This window comes from Panthera leo, chromosome C2 (assembly GCF_018350215.1).
Source record: "Panthera leo isolate Ple1 chromosome C2, P.leo_Ple1_pat1.1, whole genome shotgun sequence".
NCBI classification, from domain to species: domain Eukaryota; kingdom Metazoa; phylum Chordata; class Mammalia; order Carnivora; family Felidae; genus Panthera; species Panthera leo.
In genome coordinates this window covers 97,878,370-97,892,240 of record NC_056687.1, presented here as the reverse complement: position 1 = coordinate 97,892,240, position 13,871 = coordinate 97,878,370, and the positions used below count along the sequence as shown (strand labels likewise).

Below are 13,871 nucleotides of genomic sequence, written 5' to 3'. Positions count from 1 at the left end.
ACCTATGCACAAGCCACTAATGCTACCCAGCCTCCCTGAATTCACCCTTTGCAGACTGGCAGTCCCCCTATCATTGAACCTCTTCAACTACTTAAGAACTAACAAATTCCTGAGTTTCTACCATGTGTAAGGAGGTCAGTGTAACAGATACAAAGAAATAGATTATAGTCCTGGAACCCCAGAAGATCAATTTAAGTAAGCCACTACACGGACACTGATGGGATCACTATCAGTTGAAGTAGGAAAAAAAGTCTTTATGAAAGAGAGATCTGAATGGTCCTAAAGAGGGTATCCTCTTAAAATCTTCTTCCTTGGTTATTCTCCCACTTATGTATTTCTTCAGGTTGGCAACACATGGGGGTGTAAACACTGTATGTAAGTTCAGAACAGAAAAGAATTTCCATTTTGTTTCCAATGCTTTCGAAAATTAATTAGCCCAGTTGCTTTTTCTAGCTTTTGAGATAACAGTTGTTGGCCAGGGTATCTTTAATGAGCCAATATCCATCATTTCTTAGCTGTAATTGATAGTGCACACACCACATTTTGAATTCTAAGGAGGAGGAAAATATGATTACACCTTGATTAATGGATATCTATCTGGACAAGGAGGGACTTTCCTTGGGGCTCAGCCATCTAGGATTTCCATGTCACCAGTAAAAGGGTAAAGGAAAAAAAAAATGAGCATGAGAGAAAGGGGCACATAATATCTCATTTCACCAAAAACATAAGGACAAGTGCCTCAAGTCCTACCTAGAGGGTTATGATAGGCTGGGTGAAGCAAGGCTCACCTCACATCCTGCCTACTCTCAGTTTTGTGAGCTCCTCCTGGAACTTATTTTTGATAGCTTCTGAGAGCACTTACTACTAACTGCAAACTTTGCTTTAGAATGTTCATGAAAATATTTCAAAAGGTTACACATAATTTTGATTCCACAGAGAGCTCATTTATTACATTGGTCCCTCCAAAAGTTATTAGTTCTTTCCTATACTTCCTTTTCTACTTATCAAGCCAGTCTCTTACACCCATAATTAAAAAAAAAAGAAAAAATCCATTTAACCCTTTGGTTGCTCAAGTTTTACAGGTCTTGCATAAGACTTTCTTTTTTTAAATTTTGCTTCCTCAAAATCAAGCATGATTTCCCCCATGCTGACATCTTTCTCCCTTCCCCACAAAGACTACTGCTCCTATTCTTTAAGGAACCAAACAGGGCCAGGACACCAGTATAAAAGGTACATTTCTCATGACTCAAATGAGAATGAGGTGAACCAGGTCAAAAAAAGAAAACAAACAAACAAACAAACAAACAAAAAACCAAACCCTACGACAAAAGTAGATAGAATCAAGAGGCCACCTACTAACTTCTGTGCTGCCACACAGAAGACAAATGTAGTCATGTGTTTTATACATAATAAATGCAGTTAACCGTTTCTAAATTGATCCATTCCTGGGGTTGCCAAGTTGTCCAGCAAAAAAAGTAAGCAGAGCCACCTAACTTTTACAAAAATGTCTCCTTAAGAATGGTCTACAGAAAATTACATGAAAGATTCCTGAATAACAGCTAATACTTCACTACATGCTTGGTACTATTCTTAGCACTACAATGTTTGAAGTCATTTACTTCACAGAGTTATGAAAAATAAACATGTTACTGGTTATCATTATCTTATAAATAATAAAAGAAGATAAGATTATACAGCCTAAGTAAGAGGCAGAACGGTAATTCTTATGCAAGATATCAAGTATGGTCACCTCTGGATGGTGGGATTTCAGGTAAAACCCAGGTCTTCACTGTCGAGATGTTTACCATGCTCAACTTTTGGAGTTTGATTTTTTTTCTTCCAATTAAAAAAAAATTATACTTCACCTTAAAACAATTCCTCTACAAAGTCATAGGAAGGGGTGCCTAGGTGGCTCAATCGGTTAAGCAACCAACTTAACGCTCAGGTCATGATCTCACGATTCGTGAGTTCGAGCCCCGCATCGGGCTCTGTGCTGACAGCTCGGAGCCTGGAGCCTGCTTCAGATTCTGTGTCTCCCTCTCTCTCTGTCCCTCCCCTGCTAGCACTTTGACTCTCTTTCTGTCTATCTCTCAAAAATAAATAAACATTAAAAAAATTAAAAAAAATAAAATAATAAAATAAAAAGTCAAAGGAAAAAATGATACATGGTGTATCTTTTCCTGGAATGAAGAACTGAACTATACCTCTCTCCTCCTCCATACACAAAAATCAGTAGATAGTGATACAGTACCTGAGAATCTGATCTAAGACTTGTCATGAGGCTTCTATAAACTCATTATTTCATAATGCAACCAGGAGACCGATTACACAGTACATTTACAACACATGCAATATACTTGGGACTCTGAACTCTGCAGCAGCTGATTAAATAAGAAGCCTACTCCTTTCTCAGCAGTCTTGGCATAGCTTCATTAAGTTTAGCAAGCATCAAACTCCCAGAATACCATAAATAACTTTGCTTTGTGAGCTGGAGTAACAGTATTACAATTTCCCAGGTGTAAGGATGTCCTACTATCTAAAACTCTGTTCTACAAGATGACTTCCAGATTACCACTGTCACTACTACGGATGTAATGTCAAGGTGAGAATGCATCAGCTTTTAAACTTACAATACACTGTGGACAAAATTAAGTGCAGCTTTTAGCTTCAGAGGAAAACATTCATCCCTACTCTGATACTATTTTCTATAAGATTAATTCGACAACCATTTTATCTTTAAATCCTCATAGCACAGAAAAACAGAGCCAAACTAGATTCTAATTTTCCCATTAGTAGACTTGTGGAAAAATCTGTTTGAACTATAGTTAAATATTAATGTTTAACTGATTAGGTATCTTATTTAGGATGTTACGTTAATATACTGGAACGTCAGAGAACAATGCTAGTATTGTATTCTTTCCAACCAAACACTGCACATTTAAAGGCACAATTATTTTATGCCTTTCCTAAATCAAGCCCCAGATTTCATTCATATCTCTATCAGAGAGGAGACCTACTACCACTATTTCTAAAAGACTTTATTTCTGAATACTTTTTTTTTTTTTTTTTAAATTTTTTAATGTTTATTTTTGAGAGAGACAGAGATGGAGTGTGAGCAGGGGAGGGGCAGAGAGAAAGGGAGACAGAATCCGGAACAGGCTCCAGGCTCCGAGCTGTCAGCACAGAGCCCGACGGGGGGATCGAACTCACAAACCGTAAGATCATGACCCGAGATGCAGTCGGACGCTCAACCGACTGAGCCACCCAGGCACCCCTCTGAATACTTGTGTTTAAATAACACGACAAATAATTTTTATACAAAGCTTGATACCATGGTGTTAGATCATAAATTCGAGAACTAGACCCTGACAATTTGATATAGTATCTCTCAGTCGGCTACCTCTTGCCATTTCATTTTCATATTCAGTTCTAACAACTAATTCTTGAACCAACTATGAATCATTTGGCAACATGTTCTAATTCTGGGCCCATTAACCCACATAGTTTTTCAGATATCATCTGGCAAGAATCATTGCCTTTATTTCTGGAAAAGATTTACCAGTCCATTCATAGCCATTTCTTTTTCTTTCACATTAATTTTACTTACACATGAATAAATTAGAAAAGATGGATCAGTATCAATCCCAATTGTGCATTTTACCAGAATCTCATATCCTATGTAACTATTTTCCAAAGTGAAGATTCAAATAAAATCCATTTTCCATATGTAGGAAAAGATCACTCTAATTGTTAGAAAAAAAAAAGCTTCTCTAATTCCTCTTCACTAACTAGAGAGTCAAACAGAAGCTCTACAATACACATTGCCCTTCCTTCAAGTAAAGACTCAAAATACTGGATGAATATAGAAATGCCCCAAAACAACTTGGGCCAAAAGCCTACAGGGGTAGCTATATAGACCAGGAAAGAGAGAGCACCTCTGGGTAGAACTGCCATACTGCTTCTCGAAGTACCTGAGAAATTAAACACTAATCATCAACAAAGGTTACTCAACAGCTCTCAGTGACTATCTTCTTACCTCCTACATGGTACAAGGATAATTAAATGATGTATTTGCTTAAACATCTGTGCTCCCCACAATTCCTGAGGACAGGTATATTGCCTTTTTCTTCTCTACATCTCTAGGCCCTAGCAGGCTACTCAGCAAATAAATGGTTGACATTTAGTAAATATATACTAAACAGAACTGAAGCATTTGCTTCTAACAATAACTGTAGTCTTGTAATAAATGGTAGGTATTAGAACAAAATGGTGGACTTACTGGAGTGTTGGCTATACTTGCAGAGATGGGTATAACCAGACCTAAGAGTACCTCCATTGCTACCATGGTACCAGTGTAATAGGGACACGTTTTTCAAAAGATGCCTCCTATTGCTTCCTCTTTAGTAACAAAACTTCTAAATTTCCCAACATCCTTTGCAGGTAGGTGTGTTCATAAGACTAAGTCCTTGCCAATGAGATGTAAATGGAAGTCTTGTACAGGAATTCCAAAAAGGTTACTTTAAGGAAGCTGAATCAGCTCGAAAAAAACACCTCACCCCCTGCTCCATTTTTTTTGTACCTTCCAGACAACTTAGAACACGATGAATGGAGAATCAGCAGCCCAAGCACTATGATACTGAGTCATAATTATACTAGCACTGGACCACTTACTGCCACAGTTTTTTCTGCAAGAGAAATAACTTGTATCCAAGCCACTGTTTTTGAGTTTTCTTTTATCCTCACTGAACATAACATTATTTGACAAATAGCATTTGGAATTCCAAAGTGTATGTCTGAAATGGCAACTATGTCTGTGGTTTCCAAGTTGAAGAGGATGAATCGTTCTCTATCGTCCCTAAGACTTAAGACCATAAGTGCATCAAATACATGATCAATAAAACTAATAATATGGGAGAAATGGCTTTGAAACCCAGAATCTTACTCTAATATAAATACTTTACAAAAAGGAATAAAAAGCCCATGGAAATGGTGAGGGTTTCCAGGTTACAGTAGCAACAATAAGGTTAATGCTGTTGACAGCTTTATAATTAATTAAGTGCAAAAAACCCCACAACAACCCAAAACAAACAACAACAACAAAAAAAAAACGCCTTAATTAAATGGACAGAAGGGCTGAAGCCACTAAATTTACAGTCCTAGCTCTTAGTTCTTAGTAATTTCAGGAACGCAATTTTATGTAATAGGAACTTGGCTCACGATTAAAAGGAAGGGTGATTAAATTATCTGTAAGGAACTTCCAGCTCTGTAATTCTCTACAAATCTTAGCATATTAATATTAAATTAAAAGAAAAAGTGCAAATGTACTATTATTAACTCCTAGAAAATTCCTCAAATAAAAAAGCAACTACATCTGCTCTAGATACTAAAGCAATGGTATCTTCTCTTTATCAGTAGAAATGTTTTAACACTACTAACTAGAATTCATCAGGATATTTTTGTGCCTGTTCTTCTGCTACCTAAAATGTGCTTATCCCCGACTCTTCAACTGTCTACCCCTTTTATTTATCTCTTTTCTGTCATAGTGTATAGGTCTCATCTTCATTGAGGCTGGTCCTGACCCCTAAAGCAGGTCCCACCTGCTAGGTAACAACAGGGTTTTTTTGTTGTTTTTTTGTTTTTGTAAACCTTCATAGCACTTACCACAACTTCCCATTTATATAATTACTTGCATTGTTTTGTTCACTATTTGTCTTTCCCTCTATAGTGAAAACTTCCAGATGGGAAGCAATACGTCTAGGTTTTTTCTTCCCCCACTTTTTTTTTTTTTAATTTCTTTTTAACGTTTATTTCTGAGAGAGAGCATGAGCAAGGGAGGGGCAGAGAGAGAGGGAGACACAGAATCTGAAGCAGGCTCCAGGCTCCGAGCTGTCAGCACAGAGCCCTATGCGGGGCCCGAACTCACAGATCGTGAGATCATGACCTGAGCCAAAGTCGGATGCTTAACCAACTGAGCTATCCAGGTGCCCCATTCCCTCTATTTTATGTCCAGTCCTGGTACAATGTCTAACACATAGATGAAACTAATTTATGCACTTGTTACATGAAGGAATAAATGAATAAATGAAGCAGGCATCAAGAATTGCAGAGACCATATGAGGAAATGTTGACCGACTCACCTCATTAAACACAGGATACATGACTGCATAGAGGGGCATAGAAACCATGGAAGTGGTCTCAGCTTCATTCTTCATCTCTTCCATTGTCATCCTCATTCAAAAGCCAACTACAGTAGAAAAGGCAGTGCTAAAATGCAGAGGAATCTTCATTCACTGCAGTATTTCTTCTCTTTTTTGTGATAAAATAGGGCACAAAACATATACTGACCTGTTTGAAAGGGAAGAATGAACACAGGTTTACTATACAAACACCAGTAACTTTCTTTCCCAGTCCCTATCTTATGAACAACTGATTTGTTAATATATCTTACTTATGAAGGTATCCCAGATCTGTGAGACATCTCTTCCTCCTCAGACTCAAGAATTTGCCCTTTCTTACAACAAATTTCCCTTATTAGGTACTAATTCATAAAGCTGTGATTCAGGAACCCACTCATCTTCAACTGAGACAGTGCTTTCTGAAGCACCATGGAATAATCATGCATCTAATTCCACTACATACAATAAAAAAAGTTAACACAAGGAAGTACCAACAAAAATACATAATTATAACATTTATATGTAATATAAAGCTGTAACTATAGAGAACCACATTAACGAACTAAGAATAAGGAATTAAGGTGTTTAGATTAAAATTTTTTTTTGCTAGTAGTTCATTGATTTTGTCACCTAAACACAGTCAAGCACCAGAGATTTAAGACAAATCTTAAAACTGGGAAAATTCTATCAAACGTGGTCTATTTGGGGGGAAAATGTTTATTTAATTTTGCTAGTGGTACTTTTCATATCTTGGTCCCCAAATCTGGCACAAAAACTTAAGTACAGAGATCCACAGACCCTGATAACTTGGAATTAAAAATACTGAGGAGCACCTGGGTGGCTCAGGTGGTTAAGCATCTGAATTCAGCTCAGGTCCTGATCTCACAGCTTATGAGTTTGAGCCCAGAGGCAGGCCTTGTGCTGACAGCTCAGAGCCTGGAGCTTGCTTCAGATTCTCTGTCTCCCTCTCTCTCTGCCCCTCCCCTGCTCACACTCTGTCCCTGTCTCTCAAAAATGGATAAACATTCAAAAAATAAAAAATAAATAAAATACTGAGAATTTGGGGTGCCTGGGTAGCTCAGTTGGTTGGGCATCCAACTCTTGGTTTCGGTCATGATCCCATGGTTTCATGAGCGCAAGCCCTGCACTGAGCTCCATGCTGACAGTGCGGAGCCTGCTTGGGATTCTCTGTCTCTCTCAAAATAAATAAAAACTTTAAGAATTTAACAATCTAAGAGGGAAATTTTGCCTTGAGCTGAGGAAATATATTGGTTTTTAAGAGAAAGCAACTGTATTTATTTTCTTTGCTAGGCTAAAAAATGAGCCTAAGTGTAAAGTGAAAGAATAGTATTAGTGACATATTTTAAACAATATATATTAATATATATTTAAAAGCCATCAGTTTTGAATAATTTCTACCATTTACAAAGCATTTTCAGATTATAAAACATTTTTCACATGCTTTTAGTCTTCACAATGTAACTAACTTACCTTACAGCAACTGCCATTCTAATTTTACAGATGGAAAAGCAGGTTCTGAGATGGTAAATGACTTGACCGAGAACACACATGCAGGGGCACAAGACTTAATCATATTACTTTCAATCCAGATCTGATAATTTCACATAAAAGAACTAAGTTTGAGCAGGAAACAAAGAACCTCAGCTCATCTACCCAGGAAAATGCCCAGAAGTTATTCATTCACTGAAAAATGTATATTTAGCACCTACTGTGTATAAGATGCAGTAGGGAGTGATCAGGATGTGACCCTAATCATTAAAAACTCATCTGGGCCAGACTGTGGAAGACCTAAGCAGTTTGAAAAATAAAATCAAAGGCCCGGAGTATGTACAGCTTCAAAAAGCTCTAATAACTCGTCCAATTTGAGAACTGCTTACTATCTATCCTTCCATATCCTTACAAGTGAAGCAGAACACAACCACTACTGAAACAGTTTAGTCCCATTTCTGGTAGTTCTAAACACAGGAAGTTTTTCGTTTTTGAGCTAAAAGCTGCTCCCTGACTTCACAGAACCAAATAACTAACTAAAAATAAAAAGGCTAATTCCTAAGTTTTATCTCATAGGGTAACAGAAAAACATTACCTGATGAGATCATTTATTTAAGCAGACTGCTTCGGTCATACCATTAAAGACAGAACAGAGGAACACGAACTGAAGGGAAAACTTAAAACATCTAGTATATTTATATAAAAGACCAACCAGATCTGAGCAAGTAACAAGAGGAAGTAGGTAAATATCAACTGTGGCCCTGTTGTTTCTATTTAACTACATAAATTTGGTATTCTACTTTTCCACTTTAGAAGTAAATTGTGGGGGCACCTGGGTGGCTCAGTCAGTTACGCGTCCAACTCTTGATTTTGACTCAGGTCATGATCTCACAGTTCTTGAGTTTGAACCCTGCCGTTGGGCTCCGCACTGACAGTGTGGAGCCTGCTTGGGATTCTCTCTCTTTCCGTCTCTCCCTGCCCCTCCCCCACTTTCAGGCAGGCTCTCTCAAAATAAATAACATCATAAAAATAAATTGTGAATACTATTTCATATTAAACTTGGAACAAAAAAAGAGGGGCTGAAATGCAAGGATAGGAGTCAAAATGAAAATGATGGACAGTGGACGCACTGTATAGACAGTAATTGAAGGCATCAGTATCAATGAAAAAACAAGTGAGAAATAGCAGAACAGGGCCAACACTTGAAGAGTTATCTCATTACCTATACAGTATTAGACCTGGGACTAAATACAGAGCAGTGAACAAGACAAGACAGTCTCTGACCTCATGGAGCTTATCCAGTGAAAGGAAAGCCAGAAAACAAACAATTAGTATTACAAGGGAGAAGTCAGGATACTATATTGCAATGGGAGAATTGGGAGAGAGAACCAGTATCACAGAAACAAGGTGTTTCAAAGAGAAGATGGTCAAAAGTTTTAAATGTCCTGAGCATGGACAATAACTTAAAAAAAATTATTTGATTTCTTAAAAAAATTTTAATGTTTATCTTTGAGAGAGAAAGCCAGAGCACAAGTGGGGAGGGGCAGAGAGAGAGGGAGACACAGAATCTGAAGCAGGCTCTAGGCTCTGAGCTGTCTCAGGACTCACAAGCCATGAGACCATGACCTGAGCCGAACTCAGTCGCTTAACTGACTGAGCCACCCAGACTCCCCAAAATCATTCGATTTCTTGATGAGCTCACGAGTAACAAAGAGTACTGTCACTTGTATACTGGGGGGGGGGGGGGGGGAACTACCTGTAGGAGCTGACTGAGTCTAATGATCTCAGTAAAAAGGAAGTGAAAAATTAAAGTAGGCTGAATTGGATCATTTTTGTATTTTTCTCTTTTGAACATATGTGTACCCCTGCATATATAAAGGCAGATGGAAGTGATCAGTAAAAGTGGCTAGAGTCACTTTCAGGATTCCTGCTGGCATCCACCCATCTACCCCAATAAATCTGTTCAAACACTTAATTTTTTACCTTTTGTAAACAGCTGTATTGAATTTTTTTCCACTGTGTTTCATCAGTAGTATTATCCCATGTCAGGAAATTTTCACTTGAGATATTTATGATTCAAACTTAAGAAAACACATGTATGTGTTTCTCACCTCTAAAACTAACTATGCGGTACGATAGCTACTATTTATCATCACAAAGAAAGTATTATAGCAATATTATGAGTTAAAGAGGCGGCTAAAGAGGAGGCACACATTCACAAACTGGGGCCACTCATGGTTTCATCAGTGTTTAAATGAGATTAAAAATCAACAATTTCAATTAGGTTTCTTAAATATTAAATTGTTCTGTCATTTTTAGTACAAGTTAAAAAATGCTGTCATTCCTTCTACAGGCTTCTTTATTTGAAAAGGTTCAATGAACAACCTGCAATTACTCCCATCAACAAAGAGCCTGTTACCCAAATAGCAAAGGTACTAAGCTGATCAAGGGCTGAGGGCTGAGACCCTGCCCCTTTGAGAAGGATGTTCCTTTCACAGTGGGTGTGGTCAGGCCCTGAGTAGTTGGGCAGCACCTTAACAGTTTCAGCTCTCTAGTGGCTACTGGTTTCTGAGGTGAGTGCGGATCATGTATGCATAGCTAACTGAAGATAAATAACTCCAAATCCCAAACCTGGAAAGGCCTTAAGAAGTCACCACACCCACCATCTAGTACAGTAGAAACCACAGTTCAAAAAAATGACTTGCCATGGTAGTAATTGCTAACTAACAATAAATAAAAATTTATTGTGGGTATGGTGGCAACATAACAACTACTTTGTTTCCCATTTCGAATGTGTTGCATTGGGGGAAAAGTTTTGATTTCAAAGTAAGCTTTGTTTCACAAGGAATTAGTCACACATACACACACACACAACAAAAAACAAAAAAAAACAAAGAAAAAAACCAAGAACCAGAACTACAAGACCAGTAACACAAAAGTATATTTTTTTAAAAAGTGTATTTATTTATTTTCAGAGAGAGAGGGAAGAAAGAACGCATAGGCGGGGGGCAGAGAGAGAAAGGAAGAGAGAGATCCTAAGCAGACTCCATGCTGTCAGCACTGAGCCCAACTGGGGGCCTGATAATCACGAACAGGAGATTATGACCTGAGCTGAGATCAAGAGTGGGACACTTAACTGAGCCACCCAGGAGCCCCAAAAAGGTATACTTCTAAGCAAATTCTTCTTCAAAAACACCCTCTGTGATATGGGGCTACGAATACAAATAGAATATAAGCAACCTATTCATTTATGTTTTCTCATTTCCTTGAGTGATCAAAATAGCACTGCTAATCTCTAACACACAATGAATAAGTATTAAATATCTCCCTGCACTTAAGACCATTATTTGTTTAAAGTGAGGAGAAAACAAAAATAGGTTCTTGTCCATTCCACTGCAAAACGATTAGTCTTAGAGGATTTCTGCCCTGCCCTGCCCTGCCCAAAGAACCAACAGGAGTCTGTTCATTTAAAGAAATACACTCAGATAGATCTCAAGGTTCAGAATCAGCAGTTCCTGAAAGAGTCTCATTTTAATCCATCTGGGCATGAGATAACTCTAGAGCTAAAGTCATTTACTCACAAATATAAGGAGTGGATAAATCGAAGTCCCTGGAACTGAAATACAAAGTTCTTAGGGAGAAAAAGAAAGCTCCTAAATAAATTCTACACTTAAAAACATTTGTGAGCAGGGGGTGACTCTGTCAGTTGAGCATCTGACTCTGAACTGATTTTGGTTCAGGTCATGATCCCAGGGTCGTGGGATGGATCAAGCCCCACATCCGGCTCTGTGCGAAGTGTGGAGCCTGCTTGAGATTCTCCCTCTCTCTGCCCTCTCTCCCTGGCTTGCACTCCTCTAAAACAAAACAAAACAAAACAAAACAAAACAAAACAAAACAAAACAAAACAAAACAACATTTGTAGGCAGGTCTATTTGCCTTGTTTTTCTCTATAGGCAATTCCAGAACTTAGTCTCCTCACCTGGTCTTAAATTCTTACAATTCCTTTCATTTCCTTTCTTAAAGAGGAAAGTTTTATTTATTTATTTTGCTTGGGTCTCCAATCTCCTCATGAACACTTAGCTAAAAGAAATTTATTCATTCTAGCAAGAAGCAGATTCATGTTTATGTTACCACTTATAAATATATTTCTTTTTACCAATACAGACCTTAGTTAGTGCAGCAGATACATAGTAGACACTAATAAATGTTTGTTGAATGAACAAATTAATAAGAGATGGTCAATTTATAAGTTAAACCAGCCTTGCTAATAGTTTTGAAATATCAAGCCTACCAAAACAAAAACATACAAAGAAATCTAATTAATTCTATTAACAAAGATTTTAATTTACCGGTCACATTTACCAGTTTTCACTACTTCTCGTTATCCCAAGCTCTTCCTAGTACAGTAAGCTAAGAGAATATTAGCATCAGATGATTGCAACTAAAATCAGAATTCCAAAAGAAATTTACATGAAAACCAAATCAAACTAGAGAAACAAAACAGTTGCAGATTATAAATTCTAATGTCTCATTTTTATTAAGGGTGAGAGGATGTATTTTAGACCATAGGACTTAATTGGCATATAACTTAATAGTTCACAAAATTCTCAAAGTGCAAGAATTTCCAACATAGATTAGCCTTGCTTTACATAGGAGCAAGATCCAAAAAGTATCAGCTTTTAGCAGAAAGCAAAACCTTCTCTAAGGGCAAGGGTGCATAAGTGGTGCAGTTCCTAAATGTTGGACAACCTAAGCCATCACAGTCACTTCAGTGCTTATTAAAAACATTCCCAAGATGACTCAATCAGAATCTCCAAGAAAGGGTCCAGGAAGCTGTGTTTTGAGTAGACAACCCAGATGATTTTCGTGAACAGGACAGGCTGAAAAGCACTGGTATGGAAAGAACAGTGCCTAGAGAGTCAGAAAAACTAGTTGCCAAGGCGAGACTCAGGGAAGGGGCACACAAAACTAAGTACCTGAGACAGGGCTTCTTTTTGGTTCTGACTTTGTGTAAGTTTCACTTAATCACTGGTTTGTTTTCCCAGCAGAAACAAAGAGGGGATAAAACTACGTAATTTTAAATGCTTTGAAACTCCAAATTTCAGTGATAATAAAATTTTATTACTGCGATCTACCAGAGGTTCAAAGGTAATATCATGGGAAGCTAAAATTCTTTTTATTTTTTTTTAAATTTACATCCAAATTAGTTAGCATATAGTGCAACAATGATTTCAGGAGTAGATTTCCTTAGTGCCCCATTTAGCCCATCGCCCCCTCCCACAACCCCTCCCATAACCCTCAGTTTGTTCTCCATATTTATGAGTCTCTTCTGTTTTGTCCCCCTCCCTGTTTGTATATTATTTTTGTTTCCCTTCTCTTATGTTCATCTGTTTTGTCTCTTAGTCATATGATTTTTGCCTTTCTCTGCCTAATTTCACAACATAATACCCTCCAGGAAACTAAATTTTTTTTTATCAGGTCATAAAAACTATTTACAAATTCTAGTAAAGAGATCCTCCCCAATAGCTGGTTGATTCAAGGTTTCAAATACCTGACAATTCTTTGCTTTCTCTTAAGCACCTGGCATCATGAATCATATCCATCAGGCTCCTGGAGAAACTCGACTTATTTTAAGGCTGTGTAGCTCAGTCTGGCCATTTTGCACAGCTGAAAAGGTGAGTCTTTGATATCGCAACCTATCGTTTAGGGCCTTCTCATCTCAAAATGTAACCACTTTTAAATAAGAGACTAAAGGTTTAGAGAAGAAAGCTAGGAAAAGGGGAGGCAGAGGAATAGGGTTAAGTAGAAGATCCTACTTAGATCAAAATAACCTTGAAGCCTTCAAGATAAAGCTACATCTCTCTCCTTCCTTTGCAAATTATATTGTCTAGGATTCACTCTCTTCCATATATAGTTTGCTTTTTTAGTAAGGTTATGTGGAACTCAACCTCCCTGAACGTGTACTACGATCAGTTCAGTTTTTGCTGAATTTTGCAGTTAGGGACATCTAGAAACAATCTCTTTTGTTTTGGTTTGGTTTTTAGTGTTTACTTTGAGAGAGTGAGAATGCACACGTACGCGCGCGCGCGCACACACACACACACACACACACACACACACACACGCAGGGGGAGAGGCAGAGAGAGAATCCCAAGCAGGCTCTGTGTGGATAGTGCACTACTAGTG

At 37.8% G+C, this 13,871-nt stretch overlaps 1 protein-coding gene across 3 annotated transcripts in view; it reads right to left on the bottom strand.

Annotated features, from left to right (window-relative positions):
• PDCD10 (programmed cell death 10) overlaps positions 1-13,871 on the bottom strand; it is a 46,572-nt gene that overhangs the window by 20,787 nt on the left and 11,914 nt on the right. For all 3 annotated transcript variants that reach the window (XM_042954583.1, XM_042954582.1, XM_042954584.1), the window contains one exon: positions 6,138-6,345. In XM_042954583.1, coding sequence (XP_042810517.1) covers positions 6,138-6,233 — 96 coding nt within the window. In that variant the 5' untranslated portion in view covers positions 6,234-6,345. The remainder of the gene's footprint in view (positions 1-6,137; positions 6,346-13,871) is intronic.